General features: G+C 48.8%; 1 protein-coding gene across 10 annotated transcripts in view; it reads left to right on the top strand.

Annotated features, from left to right (window-relative positions):
* Nucleotides 1–23,596, top strand: part of LOXHD1 (lipoxygenase homology PLAT domains 1) — a 191,111-nt gene that overhangs the window by 156,221 nt on the left and 11,294 nt on the right. For all 10 annotated transcript variants that reach the window (XM_044431528.1, XM_044431523.1, XM_044431530.1 and 7 more), the window contains 5 exons: nucleotides 6,074–6,251; nucleotides 13,877–14,062; nucleotides 16,546–16,716; nucleotides 18,715–18,850; nucleotides 20,233–20,394. In XM_044431528.1, the coding sequence (XP_044287463.1) occupies nucleotides 6,074–6,251; nucleotides 13,877–14,062; nucleotides 16,546–16,716; nucleotides 18,715–18,850; nucleotides 20,233–20,394 (833 nt within the window). The remainder of the gene's footprint in view (nucleotides 1–6,073; nucleotides 6,252–13,876; nucleotides 14,063–16,545; nucleotides 16,717–18,714; nucleotides 18,851–20,232; nucleotides 20,395–23,596) is intronic.

The raw sequence follows: 23,596 nt of genomic DNA, 5'->3' as shown, positions 1-23,596 counted from the left end.
GGGAATTTGTTAAAAAGGAAATTCTAAAGTCAAAATTACAAGCAATTCCTACAAGGAAAAAGGATGGAAGACAACAGAAGAAGCCCTTCTTCACGAAAAGCTTACAGATGATCTCAAAACAAAAAATGACCTGAATAGGAAGTGGAAGGAAGGCTAGGCTACAAAGGAAGAATGCAGGCAGGGATGGCACCGGGAAGGCTGAAGCTAGGAATGGACTGAACGCTAGCAAGGGGTGCTAAAAGCAACAAAAAAGCCTTCTTCAGATACGTCCAAAGTAAAAGACAAGAGGAAAGAAATGGGAGCTCAGTTATTCAATGTAGATGGCAAAATTACAACAAAGAAAATAAAGCGTTCGATTCCTACTTTGGCTCAGTCCTCTCCCAAACAGAGATCTACGACCTTCCTAAAGAAGGAGAACTACAAGCTGTTGGAGCAGGATGGAAGTTCAAGATTGATAGGCAAATACTCAAGGATCATCTAATTGGGTTGAATGAGTTCAAATCCCCAAGGCCCAATGAACTCCATCCTAGAGTTATAAAGGAGCTGGCAGAAGAACTCTCAGTACTGCTGTCTGTTAACTTTCAGAAATCATGGAGGACAAGGGAAGTGCCAGATGTCTGGAGACGGTCTAATGTTGTCCCCATCTTCAAGAAAGGAAAAAGGAAGAACCTGGGAACCACAGAGCAGTCAGTCTGACATCTTTCCCTGGGAAAACTCTGGAGCAGATTATAAAGCAGTCCATCTGCAAACACCTTGAAGACAATGCAGTGATTCCTAGAAGCCAACATGGATTTCTCAAGAACAAATCCTGCCAGTCCAATCTGATTTTTTTTTTAATTGAGTAACCTCCCTGATGGACTGTGGGAATGCTGTGGCCATAATCTATCTTGACTTTAGCAAAGCTTTGGACAAAGTGCCCCATGATCTCCTGATTAGCAAAGTAGCTAAATTGGGCTTGATGGAACAACCATCAGGTGGATCCACAGTTGGCGACAGAACGGGACTCAAGGAGTGCTCATCAACGGCACCTTCTCGGACTGGGGAGAGGTAGCAAGTGGGGTCCCGCAGGGTCCAGTCCTGGGCCCAGAGTTCTTCAACATGTTTAATAATGATTTGGATGAGGAAGTGCAGGGAATAATGTTCAGATGTGCAGATGAGATCCAACTGGGTGGGAGAGCTAATGCCCTGCAAGACAGAAACAAGATTCAAGGTGACCGTGACAGGTTGGAGCACCGGGTTGAAAACAACAGAATGAAATTCAATAGGAACAAATGACAGGTTCTGCACCTAGGAAGAAGAAACTAGAGGCATCGTTGCAAGAGGAGGAACACTCGGCTCAGCAATACTGCGAGTGAGAAGGATCTTGGAATTGTTGCAGATCACAAGCTTAATAGGAGTCATGTGATGTGGCTGCAAAAAGGGCAGATGCTATTTTAGGCTGCGTTAATGGAAGGATCACTTCCAAATCACATGAAGTGCTAGTTCCCCTTTACTTAGCACTGGTTAGGCTTCATCTGGAGTATTGTGTCCAGTTCTGGGCACTACAGTGGATGAAAGACACAGGCAAGCTGGAAAGGGGTCAGAGGAGGGCAGCAAGGGTGATGAGAGGACTGGAAACAAAGTCCTGTGAGGAGAGATGGGAAGAACTGGGCATGTGTATCCTTGAGAAGAGAAGACTGAGGGGAGATATGATAGCACTTTCCAAGTACTTGGAAGGCTGTCATAAAGAGGAAGGCCAGGATTTCTTCTCAACCATCCCAGAGCGCAGGACAAGGAATAATGGGTTCAGGTTACATGAAGCCAGATTCTGGCTAGATATACGACGATGCAGCCAATTACTTAGGGAGGCTGTGGGCTCTCCCACACGGGAGACACTCAAGATCCAACTGGAGATCCAGCTGAGAGGAATGCTTTAGCTTGCTGTCCTGCACTGAGCAGGGGGCTGGACCTGGTGGCCCTCTGGCCACTTTTAACTCTACATTCGTATTATTGTATGTCTTCTGTAAAACAGTATGCATGGCCACTGTAAGACATAGGCCAGAAGAAGCCACCATCCTGCATGCTGGCCAAAGTCCCACTGGCTTTTCAGTAGCAGGAGATGCATGCACACACGATCACTGCTGAAGGAGACGGTCATGGTCTGAGGAGAGACAGAGGGCTCTGGTTCCACTCAGTGGAGCTGCAGGAGTCAGTGCACGGATCCACTAGCTATGCATGCCCTCCATGTGCAGCTGGACGCAGCAGACGCCTCCGGGGAGGGCTCTGGGTCTGCATAGCTGAGCATCTGCACAGGCCCACCCCCCTACTTGCAGTCCATTGCTGATTCTTGGGCCTTCTGGTTGTCCTTCTCTCCTTCCTCTTCCTCCTCCTTCCTGTTGCTGCCCATCCTCCTCAGTGAAGGCCCACCACCAAGAACATACTGCCCAAAGCTCAACAAAACCTAGAGTTTGCATTGAACGTCACGATCCCTGCACTGCATGCAAGTCGGCCTCTCTGGTTCACTTGAATGGCGGGGGAGCCGAAGAAGGTATGCAGCCAGCAGCAGCACGTTGGGGCAGCTGCCAAGGGGCCACAACCAGTAGGGCCCTCCGGGAAGAGTAAGCTCTTCATCGTTGCAACCTGCTTGTTCTCCAGCCTGTCTCGTTGGCCCAGGCTCAGGTGGTGGGGAGAAGGAGCAGCAGGAGGAGTCATGGCTTGGTCCCATACCCATGCTCCCCGGCATCCATGGTAGACCCGCCCAGGCAGCTGACCAGCTCCCACAGCCCAGCAGGGCCCACAGACAGGAGTCGCCTGGTCCTGCCCCTCACCTTGAGCATTGCAGCTTGGCCCCTTGCTCCGTCCCTGACTGAGCTGTCAGAGAAATCTGCAGCAGGCTCAAATGCATTTGCTTTTTTAAGAACCTGCCCTGCAGATTCTGCAGCAGAATGGCCTTTTCCAAGTCATGTACTTTCTGTGAATGTGAGGCCAGGTTTTTTTAACTTTATGCAAATATAGACATCACAAAATGCACAAGCATTAAAAAAATGTGTATTTCTCCCCCGGGCTAAACCATGAAAATATGCGGTTGGGGGGATTTTCATATTTCGGAGGAATCTGTGTGTTTTCATAAGTGCAACTTTGCTCAATTCTGAATTTGTGCCAATGCACAAAATCAGCTTTTGTTGGCGAGCAGACGACAGAAAAAGAGCTGCCCGGCAATCTGCAAAATATAGACAGACCTATTTTGCAATGTTTCTAGATCTTTCAGCTCTGACCATGGTGGCAGCGGACGTGAGGAGTGGAGTGGTCGGCACCACGGGCCGCTTGCTTCCTGCTCAGCAAGCAAACATGGTAGCAAAGATGAGTGAAAGAAGGAAGGGCTTGCTTGGGGCTGCCTCATCCAAGGGTCATCAAAAGCTGGGGCTGGCATTAGCCGTATCTCCTTCCCCACCACCAGAAGCGAAAAAGTTCTGCAAAATTGGATGGATGGATGGATGGATAGATAACGTGCAAGCTGAGATGATCTAGGTGCATTTTCCAAAACTGCAGAATGTATTTGGGTTGTGATTATGCTACCCTCCCTCTTCAGGGAACGTGGCTTTGCTCGCCACGGAAGGACGATTCCCCCTGCTGCCACCGTTCCAGGGCACGCAGACAGGGGTGATGTACCCCTTCCAGTAGCAAGGAGCCCTCAACGGGTTCCTCAATGAGGCGTCAGCATGGTGTGAAGACTGATCGAGCTCACCTCCGTTTCTGTCGGTGGTGCACATAAGAAAGAACATACGGGGGTCCTTGTGGGGGTAGAGCTGGGATGTTAGACAGATGGTGCCCTGTCAGTGCTAAGTAGACAAAATGAGAAGGCAAATTAAGCCATCAGCCCTGTAATTAACCATTTGTGGCTGTGTAGATAGGCACATAGTATCCCGAGTTACTCCTGTTCCAGCAAAATGACAATCAAAGAGTATTTTTAATTCCTTTTTCCTTTTGTAAACAGCTGACCAGGGAAACCAATGGAAAATGGGTGGACCATGTCCAGCATGAGGAGGTGTTTAGGCAAATATCTCAGCTCGCACCGCAGTGGACTTGGAGTGCTAGACAAGCAGATAAGCTTGCCTTGCTGCCGTGCTTGGCAGCTTTGTGGGAAAAGGTCTCAGAACTGGGGCCCATTGACCAGGCCAATATCTCCCTCCTGTCCAGCCTGAAAGCTTTCCTTGGCCTGGCAGCCTGCCCAGAAAGAAATCCTCTTTTTCAATGTATGGAACTCTGGGCCAGCTCCACTGTAATGTAGACTGAGACGGTTTTCTCAGGCAGTGATTTGTGGGAAAAGACAGCAAGGAGTTGGAGGAAAGACCTGTGAGCCACGGAGCCCACCTGCCCCTTCCAAGCAGCAGAGGACACAGATCCATCCCTGCATCAAGGAACCGGGAAGCGGTTGTTCTTTGCTTCGGGTGGCCAGAAGTCGTGGGCCAGCTTTGCCAATGCCATTTCCTGCCACACTCCACTCCTCCTGAGAGGCTTGCGGGGCACACCTGTGCCAGCTTCCTTTCAGCATTGGCTGAAGAGCCTTTTGCTTGCCCAGGAGCCATCAACCTTACAATCTTTTGTGGGTTTTATTATTTATTTTGTATCGTTATTGTTATTTTTTATTATTTAAAACTTTTATATGCCATCACCACATGCCTCGGCATCTCAGGATGGCTTACAATGTAGAATTAAAACAGTGAAACAGTAACAAGTATAGTAAAATTATATAAAAACATAAAACAAAAAGCGAATGTTAACGATAAAATTAATTTTTAAAATAGCCATCAAATAAAATGGTTTTAACCTGGCGCTGAAAAGAATATAGACTTGGAGCCAGGCACACCTCTCCAGGGAGTGCATTCCATAATCTGGGTGCCACCGCAGAGAAGGCCCTGCTCCAGGTAGTTGTTCTTTTTGTCTCCTTTAAAGAGGGCTCCTGGAGCAAAGCCTCTCCCGCAGATCTTAAGGGGCGTGAGGGCATAGAGACATAGAAACAGAGCGAGTCAGAAGGGGTCTCCTGGGCCATCTAGTCTGACCCCCGGCTCCTGCCAGCTCCTCTCACGACATGCCCACCATGTGCATGTCCAGCCCGTAAGGGAAGAGGTGCTCCTTCAGGGCACAAGCCCACTTTTAGGGCACAACCCCGTTGGGCTGACCCTGCTCGATGGAGACCTCGTAGCCGAGAGGTTGCCACCCCTTCCATTCCCTGCCAGGCGGCTGCGAGCAGGTTGTGAGGAGCAGCAGGGGAGATGGTGGCCCTGGGCTGTGGGAGGGGAGGCGGAGGGAGCCCCACGCACTTTCCTGGGACTCTCAGATCGCTCCGGCCAGAGCTCACACGGACGCTCACTTCTGCAGCTGCTTGCATGCCAGTGCTGGGAACTTTCTTCCATTATTCATGGGAGAAGCATCAAGTTAAAATAAGGCATATTCTGAAGCAAGAAATTTGGAATGTAAAAATAAAATTAAAACATGCCACACTTAAACATATCTAGCCCTGAGGCTAGTGACGTTAATTACGTTCTGCCGCACTGCCAGAAGGTCCTCCGATGAGCACTGATCAGGAAACAAAGGGCAGCTCTTCCTGTGTGTTGGTCCACATATCACTGCAATCACAAAGGACGGAAGCCTCTAAAAAACCCATTTGTTCCAAGCAACTCTGGATCTTGCTGTACTTGTACTCTGTCTATTCAACGACCTCCATTCTTCCCAACTTTCATCAGAACCAGGTTCTAACTCCTCCATGGCTTCCCTCCAGTGCTGGTACTTTGTGGCTTTCCATAGGTCCGCACGACTTTTAAATTTAAGTGCTGGGCTTATGCTGTTGCAGAGCGTCTATTTATTCTTCTACTTCGTATTGTTTCACCTTGGTACTGCCAACCACCCAGAGAACTTTGGGCATTGGCCATAATATGAACAAGCGAATGCACGTTTAGTTTCTGTATGTCACTTGATCACTTGGGCTACGGCAAGTACAAGACCCCCGCAGTCCATCAGGGCTTGCTTCAGGGCCACTGAAGTGCCTCGTGCAGAATTCAGGTACAGTCCCTTCCACGGCTGGACTTTTTTCTAGATCATCATGAAGAACCGGACGACTCAGGAGGTGACCACGTTCACGTACGATGACTGGCTCTCGAAGCAGTGGGGCGACAACCGCACCCTGGAGTGGGAGATGCCGGCGGTTATCGACGAGGAGCAGATGATGGAATACACGACATATACCATCCAGGTCAAGACGAGCGACATTGGAGGTACGCTCATGTTTGTGGAACCCAGTGCTAGCAAAGTCGCATTTTGGATGTTCCCCAGCAGATTTTTCCATAGCTGGCAAGCAGGACAATATCCTGCTCCTCGGGACACCCGCCAGAGTAGCGGAGAGCCAACCTGCTGCCATAGCAGGCCACACTTCAGTTTTCCTGAGCAACCCTTGACTGGCTCCATTGTAGGTTACCCAGAATGCATCCTAAGGTCCTTCAGCACCCAGCATCCCCTTGTAAGCTGCTTGGGGAATGCTGGGAATCGTAAGACTTCTTCTGCCTAAACATGCATAGGACTGTGCTATTAATGCACTGTGCAAACCCGGACCAACATTCAAAATGATGTTTGATTTTTTTACTTTCTAAGCACACTTCCCTTCAGTGTGATTGTTGTTCAAATGGAGAGTTCTGGGTTGCTCAGGGGCTAAACAGTGGCCAAGCCATGGCTTTTTGTTGATGATGATTTCATTTATATACTGCCCCATAGCCAAAGCTCCCTGGATCAACGGCTGGACTGTCTAACCTGCAAGGAACCAAGCCGGGGGGTCCAGCATGCAACCTGTGGGCTGCGTGTGGCCCCCTTGCCGCATCCTGGTGATGACGCAGGCAGGCCGAGGCGAGCTCTCCCAGGGCCGCCAGCCTGTCGACTCTCTTCTTGCAGCTCAGGAGGAGAGAGGGCTGGGCCAGGATCTCACGAGAGCTCAACCCAGAATGCCTCCTCCGCTCATGCAGACGGCTGCAAAGGCACAAATATATAGGTGCCCAGTTACTTGCACTGGAAGAGCTTTTAGTGAGGAACTGGGCTGCACTTTTTAGAACTTCCCAGTGGAAGCACAATTAAACTCAGGCCAAAGAGAAAGTGGTGAATTAAAGCTTTGCATTTGAAATACATCGTATCTTAGCATGGTGCATGCTTGAATAAAGTGGCTTGTTGGACTGTTGGAAGCGGAATATAAGTTTAATAAATAAATAAATGAGTTAAGTTAATTCTTGAAAGGCTTAGAACCTGATTAGCCAACCTCATGTAGCTTTGTACTACAATCCACATAATCTCTGATAATTGGCCGTGCTGATTGGGGTTTATAGGGGGAGTCCAAAACATCTGGACAGCCCCAGATTGCCTTCCCCAACTTAGAAGACCCTCAGTAGTAATTGTGTTGTTGCTGAAGGATTAGTTTACTCTTCTTCCTTTTGAACATGCGACAGAATGAATTGCGTTTTAAAACTTTTTCGCATTTCCCTACCATCTTCACAAGGATCAACATCATACGTTGTTATGCACAGTATGAAATCAGAAGCTGAAATGAGCTGATTCACTAGAAAGAAAGATTTGTATTTTTCTTTAATTTTGCCCAGCCTGTATTTTTCTCTAATGTTAGAGACAATGCTTCAGGGACAATTGGGAGAATGTGTCAGGGAAAGAAAGCTATTTCCAAAATATTTTCAAATGCCTATGTAATACTTGGGTATTAATTGTGTGACATTTGGGTATCAACTCTTGCAGTGGGATTTGCACAGATTGCTTAGACTGGCATAGCTTTATTGACCTCAGTGGAATGAAAGTTATGCGCATAAAATACAGAAGCAAAGGGCTGAATATCATCTTTGCACTGGGATGTTCACCTCTAAAAGGAACTGAAGTCCTTAATCCATAGTTCAATTCCCAGTTCATATCTCCAACTGCAATATGTGTTGTAAGATGTAAACAAAATTATTGCAGAGGTTTTTATATAGCTAGCATTCTTTTTATATACTTATATAATTAAATATTCCAGCCTTAATTAGAACTCTCAAAGTGCTTCACAATTATAAGACAAAACAATGAAATGCAACAAATTAACAACGAAAACAGCAAGCTGACTTTAAAAGGGTATGCGTGTCAGCAGGCTGAACCATTCAAAGAGTGGTAAAGAAAGCACTCCAGGCCAGAGGAAAGTCAAAACGAAAAACAAGGCACTTTGTCTGGTGCTGAATGGACCCACGGCAAACGGCTGGCATGCAGAGGGTGCCCCATAGGTAGGATGCTTCTTCTGGAAAGCCCTCTCTCTGATCATCACCTGGCCAGCTTCAGGTGGCAGGGGTACAAGACCTGCACCTGCCCAGCTGGTGTATCAGGCAAGCTTCCTCTGGTAATGGAGGCAGCCCGTGGCCAGCAAGGCTAGTAGCCCGATAGCCTCCTCCTCCATTCCTGCCGGGATGATACGCCAAGGAACCTGTGGCAGAGCTGACAGCGCAGTGTGTCTGTCTATGTTCTTAGACAGTTCTTTGGAAAATGCAAAACCCCAGGGAAGTATTTCAGAACATTTATTTGAATTCTTTTGGCTTCCTGAGCTATTCAGCCAGAAATGGAAACGTAACATTTTGCTTAAAGAGAAACTGGAAATAGCTTCAGGATCTGCAGTTCTCTTTGGAACATCTCAATGCCCCAGATTGAAACCTGGTTTTTGCTTCACTCCAAAAGCCATCCATGCGCTGGGAGGAGGACCACATCTCTGTGCAGGCAGAAGAACTGGTTGGCATTTAATTTAACCTTACAAAAGAGGGTGGAATTGTGATTTCTTACTGGAGATGGACAAATAGATCTCTCTTGCTCTGGAATCCCAATGCTTGAATTCTGAAATTTATTTTGCCCTAATAAACAATGTCTGCCTTTTTTTTTTTAAAGTCGGGGAACACTGTACACAGGGAGGGGGAGATTAACCACACACAGCATTTGCTTCCTGAAAAAATAATTGGTTGACAAGAACACAGACTTGCTTTTTTTCCTAGCCCCTCCCACAGATTGGAGGAGTAATTTGGGAAGGAAAGATTGATGGGGGAAGAGGGGCCCTGTGTGCTTACAGGAGAGTAAAGGAGAAGGGACATCACGGCTGCAAGCTATGCAGCTCCCATGAAGTGTTAGTCACAAACTTGACCTTGAGGAATGCTTGCTCTGTCTCAACAGAGGACAACTTACCATGTTCCTGAGAGCATAGAACTGAAATGACATGACCCCTGAAGTTTTCCTCCCTGCTTGTGCAGCTTTATTTATGTTATTTATTATTTATTTATTTAGGAGGCTTCTATGCCGCCCCATTCGCCGAAGCCTCGGGGCAGCTCACAATAATAAATAAATACAATATAAAAACAATATTATTTGAGTTGACCTGGCCATAAATAAATAAATAAACAAACAAACAAACAAATAAATAAATAAAGTTTGAATAAAAAGGTCTTTGCCTGGCACCGAAAAACAAATAACGACGGCGCCAGGCAGACCTTTCTGGGGAGCGCATTCCATAGATTGGGCGCCACCGCAGAGAAAGCCCTCCTCCGAGTACCTACCCTCCTAATTTCTTTCACGGAGGGTCCCCGAAGAAGGGCCTCTCCCACTGATCTCACTCTGATTTTTGGGTGCAGTGTGTGTGCATCTAAATCTGCCCCTTACTTTCAGCATTCTTCTATTTTTCTAAGTATATTTTATCAGAGCCTTGAGCAAGCAAGACCAGTAACAGAATGAGAACCTGGCTGCAGATGGCAAAGTGCTTCCTGACATAGAGCTGGACACGAGTTGCAACGGATCCTTTGAGGGCCCAGCACTTTCCCAGCCATGCAGTGGGCCAACACTTAGCACAGGGAAAAATTGGTCTGGGCTGTATTTTTCATGCAAACATACCTGATTCTGGAAGTTTGAAGCAATATGCAAAGTGAAGCTCAGGTGCCTTCTGCAATTTGCACTTGTTTGAATTGTGCAGTAGAGTCCTGCCATCACAGATGCTTAAAGAAATCTGTATGTTAGAGAAAAGAATGTTACACATGCATGGTCGTGTGATCACGGCTTGAGTAAATGTAATGCATGGATTAAGTGAAATGCACATAAAAATGCATGCAGAACCTCATGTGAACTTTCAAAACTTCTCCAAGTTCAGCATGAACCAAACTCTGGACTGGAAAACTGAGAAATGGAGAGAAACAGATTGACAGATTTCTCCATTCCTAGTTCATATCCGGCCTGCTTTTGCTTGGCTGCTCTGAAGTACTGGAATCTTACAGATGCAAACCTGTAAACAATACAACATGGGTGTTGTCTTGGTGAGCTCAGCATTTGTTCAGGCAGAACTCTTATTATCCCAATATGAGATCTTGGTTGCGTGAAACTTGGCTTCGGTTTCCAAAGGTCAAGGGAAAGGGTTGAACAGTTGGCTGTCAGCACCAGCAAATGCATCTCTTCCAGGAAATGAAGGGTGATGGTGAGTTTTATCTTGTTATGAGCCAAGAGGGTCAGTGCAGGGAAGAAGGAGGGACAGGTCAGAGAATGAATGGGGCAATCTCGTTTTTGATCGGGTTATGTGGCCGTCCGTGCAGCCGGACCTCAGCCAGAGATGCTTCCAGGCCTGGGACTCACTTGATGGGTGTGTCACAGGTCACTGAGACAGGGTCTGATTTATGCGTTGCGCGTGGCGGCACAAGGGAAGTGAAGTGGCCTAGCCCCAAGACCAATCTGGGGACGTTTTCAGGCATACCAGCCCCAAACAGTTCCCTTTTCCCACCATCCAGCAAGGTTTTGCAGTGCCCCAGATTGTCAGCTGCACTATAATGTATTCAACCTCCTCTTCAACAAGAAGGATCCCCAAGCAGTTTACAATGGCTTGTAATGGTGGCAAGTGCGGAGCAAGCAACCCATTCCTGACTGGGGAGAAGCCAGGAGTTGCTTGAGGCAAGGGCACAAGAAAAGCCATGCTGGATCAGGCCATGGACAAGCAGGGCAGGGATGCAACAGCTGAAGATGCTAATGCTGTTCCTCAGCTCTCTGGCGCTCTCTGTAGCTATCTTTACAGGGCCTGGAATGTGCCTGGGAGAGATACTAGACATGTGCATGCACTCACAGGGAGAGGAGGACTGTCCTGAATTAGCAGCCAAAAGCTGAAGCTGCCACATGCCTGTACTGGTGCTGATAGCTGGTAAGAAGGGCTGGCCCCAGCGATGTGAAGATCAGGCCAGAATCTGGCTCTCCTGCACTCCCTGGACTTCTTTCCCACACTCAGCCTTAGCCAGGAGGTTTGCAGAGTTGCAATCAAGTCTGTGCATGCGAGCAGCTTCTTTGTACAAAGTACACAGTGTGCGTAATCTTTGTGCAAAATAGGGAAAGTATGGAATTCTTTGTGCATAATGTACAAGTCATGTGTATGGAAGCAGAACTCCACTTGAACCTGCTTCCTGCCACACACCTATGCAAATGTTTGGTGTGAGGCAGATTCAGAGACGCAAGAAAGCAGGCTGGAGTCCAGGGAGCCGAGCTGAGGAAATCCAGTGGATTCCCACTCACAAACTGGATGGATGTAAAAGTTTCTAATTGTGCAGTTAGTCTTGCCCATACCGGGACCTGATTCCACACTGAATCTCCCTCCACCCTTCCCCACCAAACAGGGCTGGCTCCACCCTCAGGGAGGTTTCCATTGTCTCTGGGCCAGACATTGGCAACAGTGTAGGTTACCTAATTGGTCTGCTCATTTGGCTTGATGTCTAAGCACTGGGCTGATAGTCATGCCTCTCCTCCTTGAATCCTTCCAGTTTCAACATGTCTCCCTGCAAAGCAAAGGCAGTCTAGTTCTCACAAGCCACTTGGCTTATTTCAGTGCTTGTTATCCTGCATTACAGCTAAGCATTCTGAACCTGCCTCTTCTTCCAGTTCAGATTCAGAGCCTGGAATAACCACCTTGGGATGCTGCATTTTGAGAGAAATGGGCCCAGTTGGGCCCAGCATAGCTGGGAATTATAGAATCGCAGTCAATGCATGTGAAGGTTGCCAGGTTTGGGGAGGCTGGATGCACAAGGGTCTGGCATGGAAAGATCCGAATGGGGCCGGTGCCTGCAAAGAGCCCTGCCTCCACACTGGTCACTCACTCTGCTAATTTTCCCCTTGGTTTTCTAGGAATTTCCCCATGAAATATATCAACACCGGAGCAGCTCCTGATCATATATTATTGTGGGGGCGGTTTGCAACCCAGTGGAAGACTCAGTGGAGAGTCTGAGCAGGGAGGGGCAGAGCCAGTGTGTACACTTCATTTGACTATTTCGGCTCTTTTCTTTCTTGTCCCAGCCTAATTGCTACCCGAAGTATACAGCACGGCATGTGGCTTTCACATGCTCCATCCAGCTAGGGAGGCTTTGCTAAGAAGTGGTGCAGCCTGTGCCTTTCAAAGCCTTTGATTAACTGGGACCCTGCTCCCGAGTAGCAGAAAAGCAGACTTTATGAAGTTTTGTTTGTCACCCTCTGCAAACATCAGGGCCGTGAAAGGCACTGCCAGGCAAATCACTTGAATTCCTGCCACTTTACTTCCTTCTTAAGCTTTTCTCAAGGGGGCAAATGAAAAGTGCAGCCCCCTTTCAGAGAAGCCGTTTCCATCTGCATGCAGCTGTGCTTGCACCTCAGCTCAGAATGTGCCTCTATTTCAGGACCCACTTCTGCATCTTTCAGCCCTTCACATGGCCGAACATGTGCTTTTGCATGCGCATTTCCTCATGAGTAAGTGCTGGATTTCCTTTATGGGATTGCTTTTGACCGGAGAGGACACCCCCTGCAGAGACGCAGTGCAGTCATCTCAATCTGCTAGTCTGCAAGTGTTCTGACTGAGTAGGTAGAGTAGGGCCCCAAAGCGAGCAGGCAGGTGAGCGGAACTCAGGCCAATGCAAGCTGAGAGCCCTCCAGGCGAGGCGTTTCCTCCCAGAAATTCTTCCATCCTGCCAAGGCGAGCAAAACGTGGATTCTGCACAAATAGTGCTCAAACTACATGGAAGAGGATGAGCAGGGAGATGTGCTCATCCCCATCCCTAGTGCTTCCGGCTTTGGATAACTATAGGAAGCATCATCCAGCTTGAGTTGGAGGCCAAGTCAAGGAAGCTGGTGGATTCCATCGGCTCTTTCCTTCCCAGTGCATGAACAAGACGGTGGCCATGCATTCTACAGATAATTTATGTTTGTTTTATTTTATTTATTAAAAGCTGTTCTACTCTGTCCCCACTAGCATCTCGGGGTGGCTTACAATAATTCTCTAGCTGAAGAGCTGTCCAGTCCACAAGCCGTAAAAAGGGGAAGCAGGACAGGGTGCCCATTAATGGTTCGGTCCCACAGAGTAGCACCACAGGGCACTTGGCCATTGTCGGTTGGATGCCGCCTCTGTCTCTCTGTGCAGATGTGCCAGGAACTTGGAGGGCCAGTCAAATGTCTTTTATTATGCCAGTGTTACGGACAGGGCTGCACGGTTTCAGGCTTCAGAGCAGATCTTGCAGTGAGGACTTTACAGCGTACAAGGTCCATTTCACGAAAGAAAACTGTTAGGGTGGCTGGGACCCTCCTGATTCAAGCTGAGTGGCCCACCATGACCCACCCTCAAGGTGGATCTTCCCACTGGGTTGCCTCTCTGGCTAACAGGATCATCAAATTGGACAGCACCCTATTTTTCTCTCCATCTGACCCATAGTCTCTGATGCTCTCTTTGCTCAGTGCAGGAGGGTTGCTGCCAGCCAGTGTTAAACTCTATTGAGCTAGGTGGGCCAGCAAGGTGCTGCCCTCATTCCTGTGCATTGTCCCGGGCCGTTCCGCTGCTCCACAATGCTGTATTCTCCCCGTCTCTCCGCAGGGGCTGGAACAGATGCCAACGTCTTCATAAGCATATTTGGCGAGAGTGGGGACACCGGTATTTTGGCTCTGAAGGAATCCAACAGGACCAACAAGTTTGAGAGGAACCACCTGGATGTCTTCTATTTCTCTGATGTGCTCAGTCTCGGGGACCTCTGCAAAGTGCGCATCTGGCATGACAACAAAGGTCAGATGCATGGATGGACGGATGGTGTGGTTCGCTTTAAGGCTTTGAGCATCAAAGGGGTCAAATTCTCTCTCTCTCTCTCTCTCTCTCTCTCTCTCTCTCTCTCTCTCTCTCTTTCTTCTTCCCCCAGCCCCTCCCCTCCCTCCCCTCCCCTCTTTTTGATACTTTCTGAAAACTGACAATTTAAGCATTGATAACACCAGAGAAATATATGGGAGGGAGGGAGGAAAAATATATTGTAGAGGAAGGAAAATGGGGCACAGTTGTGAGGAAGAAGGGGTTGACTCTTTTCCCAGGTCAGATTTCTGAAAGAGAAATGGAAGCATTTCACATGAACGTCGCCATCCTGAAAGTTTTTCCCCTGAAGCAAGTCCCACCTGGGCCGGAACACAAGGGCAGCACAGGCTTCGTATGCCAGAGCCCCTGGGCTCGGTCCCAGGCTTGCCTCTCCAGTGCTGGAGAGAGCAACTCAGAGGATCAGGGGAGCCGCTCCTCTCTGGTGAGGGGCCACCACATGCGAGGCTCTGCGTCTTACGGAAAGAGCCAATAAGGGGAGAGAGGCTGGCGGTTTGTGTGGAGATGGTGGACAGGGCATCCCAGAGAGTGCACGGTTTCCCCTTGTAATTCAAGCCTGGTACATGCACAGATGCGGCAAGGGAACAGCCACTGGCCCATGTGGCTTCGCACTTGTGCCAAGAGACCCGCTTTTCGATCTGCTCCTGTCCCGGCTGTGATGAGCCCAGGAGTGTGTTCCAGACGGGGAGAGCGGGCTCGCCTCCAGCCCACAGGGCCTCCCCTATCCCCTCTCCTCCTCAAGCCACAACCGAGAAGCAGCCGTCCAGTCCCCTGCCTTGGCCTGGTGTCTTCCAGAGCACGCAAATGGCTGTCCTGAGTGATCCCCTAACAATACGCTGCCTTCTGGAGCGCCAGGCTTAATTAGGGAGCGGCTGGAAAGGAAGCTCTTGCTGGATGCTCCCTCACCCCACTCCCTTTTTTCTGGTTGCTGCTGAGCCATGAGACGGGGCAGGGAACTCATCCAAAAAACAGGGTGGTGTTTCCATGTGCCAGGCATGCATGCGAGAAGAGGTAGCGCAGCTAAAAGCAGGGCAGGCCCCATACTCCCCGCCCAGCCCTGCACGCAGACCGAATGTTCCCGTCTCCCCCACTGCCGCTCCCCTGGCTTAGCCCTCGCTGAATGCACGAACAAGGGCCAGCAAAGCCACAACTGGACAGAGATGCCCTTTGATACCCGGTCAAGTTATTCTGTCCACCAGCAACTCAGTCGTGGCCGCTCTGGCAGGCAGCAGCTCTGTGGGGTCTCAGGTGGAGAAATGAGCTTTTCACCTTGCGTTTCCCAGGAAATGAATGAATGACTTTAGGGCAATTGGAAGCCGCCTTAACCAGAGTCATATCTTCGGGTGATCTAGCTGACTGGAAGTGGTTCTACCACAAAACTATGGTTTTCCCCTAAACACAAAAGTAAGGTTCTAGTCCTCAGGGTCCTGAGCAAAATACCAATGCAAGAAAATGCCTCATTCTGTGCCAGAATTTTGACCTGTCCAGCTGCCTGTTTAGCCCAGTAGTGTACACTGCCAAGTTTCGGGGAGAAAATTGGGCCAAACTTACCCAGAGACGCTGTGGGCTGAATTGGGAACTTTTGGTCTGCAAACCATGTGCTCTACCCCTGAGCTAAAGTTACCCCCTAATTTGCATGTGTTGATTGTGTGTGTTTGTTTAGAACTGGAGTCCTTTTTACTGCTTCACCAGAGGTGTGTGTGAGTGTGTTGACCAGGACTCTCCACCCCAACCATCCTCCACAGCTCAGAGCAGAACCTATGCATGAGTCACAGTGAGCTTTCTCCATGCGATCGGGAGCCTGCGAAGGGGCCGGGTCCTTGACTGCATGGATGGAGTCCACCGGCACGTGGCTGCATGCAGGGGTGCGTGCGTTTGGCTGAGCAAGAGGAGGGGAGGAAGGGGGCAGCTGGCTCAGTTCTCTTCCCCTCCACCACGTGTCCACCAAACGCTGCCATGTGGCGTGGCCAGAGCTGGACTTGGTGTGTATGGCAGCGGTTTGAACCCTGCTCCTGCTCCTAGAGCAGAGAGGGGTGTTACCCAGCTGACAAGCTCCTAAGAGCTGACCACACCGTAAGCCTCCCGGAGAGCCTAGGGCTAGTGGGGCAGCATGTAAGTTGAATGAACGAACGAACGAACGAACAAGGTGCTGCTGTGCCCTTCCTTCAAAACTGCAGGCACCGGCTCTCATTTTAGACGCTTATGCAGCTGGAGGCGGTCCTCCCCTTCATGCCTGCGTGCCCCCAGCATGCGCGTCCACCTCTGTGGTTAGGCGGGCCTGAGCGTCAGCCACAGTTTGCAGCCCTGCCAAGGCAACGGTTGTCTCACCTCTCCGTCTGTTGAAGCCCACCCTGGGCTCCAGGTGGCCCCTTTATCTTCTCACACAATGAGATGCTCTCTTTGCACAGGAATCGCCCCCGGCTGGCACCTGGAATACATTGATGTGGAGGACTCCATCATGGACAAGATGTTCCGCTTCCAGTGTGACCGCTGGCTGGCGAAGGATGAGGATGACGGGCAGCTCATACGGGAACTGGCCTGCGCCAACAACGACATCCTGGAACTGAAAGAGCGGACTTGTAGGTGTGATGGCACAGCTCAGAGGAGGGAGGAGGCTGGAGGGGATGCAGGAGAGTGCATGTTCTGGAGAAACAGATTGGCTGCCCTCACCTTCTGTGACATGTACATTAAACAGACCCTAGTAATTATTTCTAAAGGTGCATAGCCATGCATGAATTAAGCACGGGAAGATTTTGTGCAGGTTTGTGCCCTGTGGATCTGAAACTGAACCGGGCCTAGCCATGGCTCTCTCCTTCTTTTCAAAAGCTGAAATCTTCCAACACTCTCTAGGTGTAGGAGTGACATGCAGAGAAAGGGGGAGTGGGGGCTGCACCATTGTTCCCCCCCACCCCCGGAGCAATGTGATGGGCACCACCCTCCATGGGCTGATACCAGCCTCTGAAGCAGGAAGCCTGCGCTTGTTCACACATGGGTTTCCTGCAAAGGACTTAGATGGCCTGGCTCAAGAGTCTATGTGTGGCATCTCAAGGGAGGGAAAGAGGCCGAAGGACCACTGGAATATGCTGGTGTTCCCTCTTCCCTGCCCCCCCCCCCCGAACACCCCAGGAGCCCTTCTCTGAGGTCAGTCATCCAGCCTTGGAGATGCAAGTTCTTTGGGAGACGGATCCTGCTCAGATCCTTGCCCACAGGGTCAGAGTAGCTTCCGATAGTTGCAGCTGGGATCCCAGCAACCCCAAGGGTGGCTAGATGTGGTTCACTTAATCACTGCCAGAAAAACAGAAAAGGAAAGAGTCAACAGGGGTGTTTCGTAGGTGCTGAAAGGAACTGGGCAGGTGTGTGTGGTGAGCCTCGGTTCCGAGGTGGCAGCGCTTCTTCCCAGTTCCTACGAGCAGAGCCAAGATAAGGCATTTGGATGCTTTTCCAGGCCAGTGGCTGCATCGCTCTTGTCAGAATAGGCAGTATAAAGCTAGATGGACCGTTGATTTGACACGATACGAGGCAGTTCCATAGAAATCCTACTGGAGAAATTCCTATGGGCCAAAACAGGCATTGCTTTAAATGCACGTCTGGCCGCCCTGACTCCCTTTTTTCTCTCTTCAGTTTTGTGCTACAGTGCCCATTTCAGATCAGTGCAGAGCAGGGGGAGGCTTTTGAGGTCTGGATTGGCTTCCTGAACATTCTCCTGAGTAAAAGTTGAAAGAAGCTATCACTGATGAACACACAGGTCTGCTTAGGGGCCGAAATTGGAACCCAGCTGAAAACCATCCGTGATCTGGGGTCCCTTGGCCCATGCCTGCATAGGCTACCCGAGTTGCGCGCCCATTTTTCAGGCCTACCTGTGAAAGACTTCTCAATTCGACACATAGAATGTGTGAGCTGAACACATTAAGAGTTTTCCATGCTACTCCCAAAGAAGGATATTAATCGTTCTGCATGTTTTGACCCCAAAAAACTGTGTTGGGTGGCTGGGGGCACGGGCCCCAGAATGCTGCTTGAGGGATGCTGGGAGCTGGAAAGACTTTTTCTGTTAAAACATGCATGGACAAAAAACCCTAACCCTAAACATATTATCTGCATATCAATATTATAATCACTGCTGTCTTTATCATTAATTACATGGAGGTTGCAGAGATAAGACAAGGAGATGCTAGAGAGGTCAGATTTTTACCTCTTTGGGAATTTTTAAAGTAATCCTGTCTGGGGTCTTGTTGTGTGTGTGTGTGTGTTTGCGCGTGCACACACACACGTGCGCGTATAAACACACATACAGAGAGAGAGAGGGCTTGATCATACTTGCCGAAGCTTAAGTATGAAATCAAAGGGACTTAGTCATGACTAACTTGTCCAGTTGATTTCAGTGTGCTTACTCTAAGCAAGACTAAATCTGGGTCCAGCCTTCCCTTCACTATCATATATTTATTCCAGCTTTAATGACCCATGGAGTGAGAATCACGTACACCTGGAAGTAGTGGTTATGGAGCAGAAAGAGTTTTGGGATATAATTGCTCTCTCCAGCCATCCTCACCTTCAGGGTCTGATGTCTTTTGACTTTCCAGCTTATGAGATCAGTGTCACTACCAGTGATATGGAAGGTGCCGAGACCAAGGAAAATGTCTTAATTATTTTTGAGGGGAAGAAGTGTTCCAAAGAGTTCCTACTGGAGAATTCCTCCAAAAATAGGAGGTTTTTAAGGTAGGTGAGAAGCTGGTGTCATATAGAGAAAGCCAGTGTGGTGTAGTGGTTAGGAGTGTGGGACTGGGACTTGGGCGATCGGGGTTCCAGTCCCTGCTCAGCCATGGAGCCAGCTGGGTGACTTGGCCAGTCACAGGCTCTCAGCCCAGCCTACCTCACAGGGTTGTTGTTGTGGGAAGAAAGTTCAGAGCGGGTGGGGGACAATAATGTAAGCTGCTTTGAGTTTGTAAAAAAAGGAAAAAAGAAAAAAGGTGGGATATAAATCAAATAAATAGATAAATAAAATCCTGCAACCTCTTGTCCAAGGTTGGGCACCATGTTCCTTTCCAGGTGGCTTGGGCGACAGCTTCCATCGGCCCTAGTTAGCACTGCCAGAGGCTAGGGATCATGGGAGATGTAGGCCAAAGTATCTAAAGGGCCACAAGTGGATCTCACTGCTTTAGTGAGTGAATCTGCTAGATTAATCAATAAAATATGATTTGGTTAATAAAAGGTATTTCCAATTCATTAATTAGTCAACAGATCTTATTTTTAAATCACTTTTATCACACATGCTTATCCAATCTTACAAGAGGCATTCTTTCCTTCCTGAGACAATGGAAATTGCCTCTTGAGAGATGCAGATATGCATTCTCTAAAGAAACAAATAATGTCTTTTGTTTTGATTCTGATATGCAAATGCATGCACGGTCCATTTGTTAATTAATCCATTCATTATGTCTTCCTTCACTATTCAAACCAGTTTCATTATTTTGGAGATCCTTGCAGCCACCCCTGCAAGGTTGGCCAGCATAGTTGTACCCATACTATAGAGGGGGGAGCAGATGCTAAGGAATTTTAACTTGCCTAATGACAGTAAGAGTGACAGTCTTGTTTATAGATTTTAAAAAGTAAAACAGGTAAAAGCGAAAATAGGTAAGAGTGGAAAAGATAGAGGGTGTGTGGTAGAAACTGTTCATTGGGCTGCATCTGGAATGAAACAGATCCATTTTATTTATGGAAAAGGAAACATTCCTGGTGGAACATCACACTCCTAGAGAAATCTATTAACGTGATAACCAATACATACATACATACATATATAGAGAGAGCACAAAGTCAAGTGCAAAAGACTAAAAACAGTAGCAATCATGTCATAGCAATATAACCATGTCTGCCCATTCAAAACAAGTTTGATTAAATTAAAATGTCTTGAGCAGATTTGATATATATTCTCCTTTGGTGCAAAATAATTTGCAGGTTAAATCAATCCAGCTGTTTCCCTTGCCTTTTCATTCCCCACCCCACCAGCCTTGTACAAATTGACCCTGTTCTCTCATCATTAGTCGCTGCCGGTCTGCACCATATTAATTAAAACTTTTGTGGGGGGGTTGCTCTTACAGAGGAGCAACAGATGTATTCCAGTTTTCTTCCAAGAACGTTGGCGATATTGCAGCCATCTGCATTGGTCACTGTCCAAAAGATGGAAAGAAACTGAGCTCAAAAGCAGATGTCTCCTGGCATGTTCAGGAGGTCGTGGTTACGGAGATGGAACTTTGCAACAAGTAAGTGCCATGGCGTGAAGTGTGAATGGCAGAGATGGTGAGCCTCGGGCGGCGGGAGCATGCCGGGCTTCGTGGCACGTGCGTCTGGCTGCCAGGGAGCCTGTGAACCAAGTGCGGGCACGGGCTGGCGGCCCAGGTCTTCTGCCCCCTGCAAGGCAGGGTGCCACTCCCTTGCTCAGGAGATATGCGACTTGGAGGCGCGTCAAGAAAAGTTCAGCCCACCCACGGCATTGCTGCTTCTCCTTTGCCCATCCCAATGTGGGATCAACTCCGGATACTTCAGTTGGTGCAGAATAGAGCTGCCAGGTTGCTGACGGGGACTGGGCGTTGTTCTCATATAACCCCAGTTCTCCGTCAGTTCCACTGGCTCCCGATTGAAGTCCGGGCCCAATTCAAGGTGTTGGTTATGACCTATAAAGCCCTAAACGGCTTGGGACCTGGATATCTAAAGGAACGCTTGCGCCCATATATGCCCTCCCGCCCCTTGAGATCAGCAACGGATGCCCTTCTCTGGGAGCCCTCTGTGAATGATATTAGGAGGGTGAGTACCCGTAGGAGGGCCTTCTCTGCGGTGGTGCCCCATCTATGGAATGTGCTCCCCAGAGAGGTCTGCCTGGCGCCGTCGTTATTTGTTTTTTGGCGCCAGGCTAAGACCTTTTTATTTAAAACTTATTTTAATTGTTACATTATTTGTATTTATAGGATTTTAAATTTTTAGCCAAGATGCACCAGAGGTTTTTAAATAAGTTTTTATTGTTATATTGTTATTTATTTATGTATTTTGTTTCTGTTGTGAGCCGCCCTGAGGCTTCATTGCGATGGGGGTGGCATAAACATGTTTTAAATAAATAAATAAACAAACTCCTGCAGGGACCAAATGGGCATCCCTGGAACGGAGCGAGAAGGCTTCCTGCCAGAAAGGGCAGGGCTGCGGTGCATCTTTCTGCTGACTCGGCCAACCTGCCCCTTTCTGGGCTGCCTACTTGGTTGTGTTACCCATTCCTGATGCTTTGGGGGACCTCTAGCTAGTGGGAGGTCCTGTAAGGGTGCAGACAACGTCACAGGTTGCTCTTTCGATCAGTATCTCAGGTTCTGGCCTCCTGCTCGCAGAGTCCGAGTCTTGGATGCCTGGCTGAGAGGCCAGACTCGGAGGTGCAGGCTGCTTCCCTCGTAGCTTCAGTGTTCTCCTCTGAGCTCCACCCCACCGTTTCCAGGCTCCGACTCTGAGGTTCCAGCCACAGCTCAGCTCTGTTCACTAAGCCACCTGGGACTGTCCCCTCGCAGGTGTGACAACGCTCCACTCCACCGCCTTGGGAGACCAGCCACTCACAGAATCCTGCGTGCTTGACAGAACCCCGACTTCGGATGTAAATCCATAGTGTCCTCCTTCCAGAATATCTGGACAGTTTTCCCCAGCATTATTATTTATTGTTATTTATTGTTATTGCATTAGATCTATATCCCACATGGCTTACATAGCTCCGTTTTATCCTCACAACGACAAAGCTGTGAGATAGGCTGGGCCGGGAGTCCATGTCTGCCCCAGAGTCACTAAGAGAACTTCACGGCTGAGTGGGGACTTGAACCCAGGTCTCCTGGGTGAGCAGTTGGACACGCTCACCACCCTCTAGCCTCATCTGACTCAATTGTCCCCCAACCTGTGAACTGCACCTTAACACCTTCTCTTGAATAGTCGGAATGGTTCCAACCACTTTGGGCTTTTGAGTTGTAAATTACTGTCATCAAGATGGTGGACCCGGCCACTAGGTTATTTTTGGATTTGCTGGCTAGACCACTGGGATCAGAAATGTAGGCTTTCAAGGTATTGGGCTGGCATTCCCTGAAAAAAGTCATTATTGAGTTGGAAAAGCTACAGAGAAGGGCAAGAAAGACGGCCAGGGGCTGGAGCAGCTCCCCAAGAAAAATAGCTATGAGAATTGGGACTGTTCAGCCTAGAAAAAGGGGGCATGATGGAGGTGTTGAAATAATGCACGTAGAGGTGAAACATTTTTCCCCATCTCCTGTTACACTCAAATCCAGGGTCATCCTATGAAGCCAATTGCTGGGAGGTTTAGGAGAGATAAAAGGAAATGTTTCTTCACACAGCGTATAGTTGAACTGTGGAATTCACTGCCACAGGAAGTGGTGATGGTCACCAACCCGGATGGCTTTAAAAGGGGATGGGACAGTTTCATGAGGGAGGAGGTTTATCAGTGGCTACTAGCCCTGCTGGCCATTTGCTACATCCTTTGCCAGAGGTGGGCTGCCTCCTCAGTGGCTGAGGAGCTGGGCAAGGGAGGGCTCCTTGTCAGGAGGGCTCAGAAGCTCCCCAAGGAGATGGACAGACTAGGGTGTTCCAGGACTGATCTAGGCAGCCTATTGGAGATATTTTTCCAGGTGACTGCATGTTACTCTGGGGTCTACCCTTCCCATTTCATAACGCAGCACGTGGCTTTTGCGGCTACAGGGCAGTAATGGGATGAGGAAGGGAACTGAGGCCTGACATGGACCATCAAGAACATTTGTGGTTCTGTCTCATCCGTTGCACGAAGTGGTGGCCCAGTTGCCAGAAAGGCTAGCTACCACTGCCCTAACCCAGCCCTGAGCCAAGAAGTGATGCAACTCAACACTGACCAATGGACCTCCACGCCAACAAGTAGAGGCAACTTGGGTTGGCTACACACTGTGTGTGCATCCTAGGTCCCACTGGGTCCCATAGGTCCCCATCTGGGTTCTTCATTTCTGCTTCATGTAGCCCAATATTTCCAAAACTGTGTAGTGAATATTTCATTCCAGTGCCCCCAAATATTTATTTGTATAGTGTCTGTAAGAAAGAGAATTTTGAACCTTCAGAAAGAGACGCATTGACTTCTTTCACATTTGGGGTGGGGCATGCCCTCGGATTAGCAAATTCAGAAAAAAGGTTAGAAATCATTGGAGAATGTACAGGTTATTCTTTGCCAATAGAGTTGAAGGTGATCTTGCGATGCTCGCTAAGGAACATCATGCTAACGTCTGGCTTAGAATCCATAATTAACCTGTTTACCTGCCAGCAGTTGTGCAGCCAGCTCTTAGAAGGAGATCGTGCCGTCCTCTGCATCCAGCCTGGCATTTGTACCTGTAGCACATCGCAGCCTGTCGAAGGTCACCGATTTCTTTCAGGGAGTGAGTTCACTTCCAAAGGATATAATGCAGTGATGGC

The sequence above is a fragment of the Varanus komodoensis genome, unplaced genomic scaffold, assembly GCF_004798865.1.
Source record: "Varanus komodoensis strain SLA01 unplaced genomic scaffold, ASM479886v1 scaffold22, whole genome shotgun sequence".
Taxonomy (NCBI): Eukaryota; Metazoa; Chordata; class Lepidosauria; order Squamata; family Varanidae; genus Varanus; species Varanus komodoensis.
The sequence above is the reverse complement of the archived record's forward strand: the minus strand, read 5'-3'. Positions and strand labels throughout refer to the sequence as shown.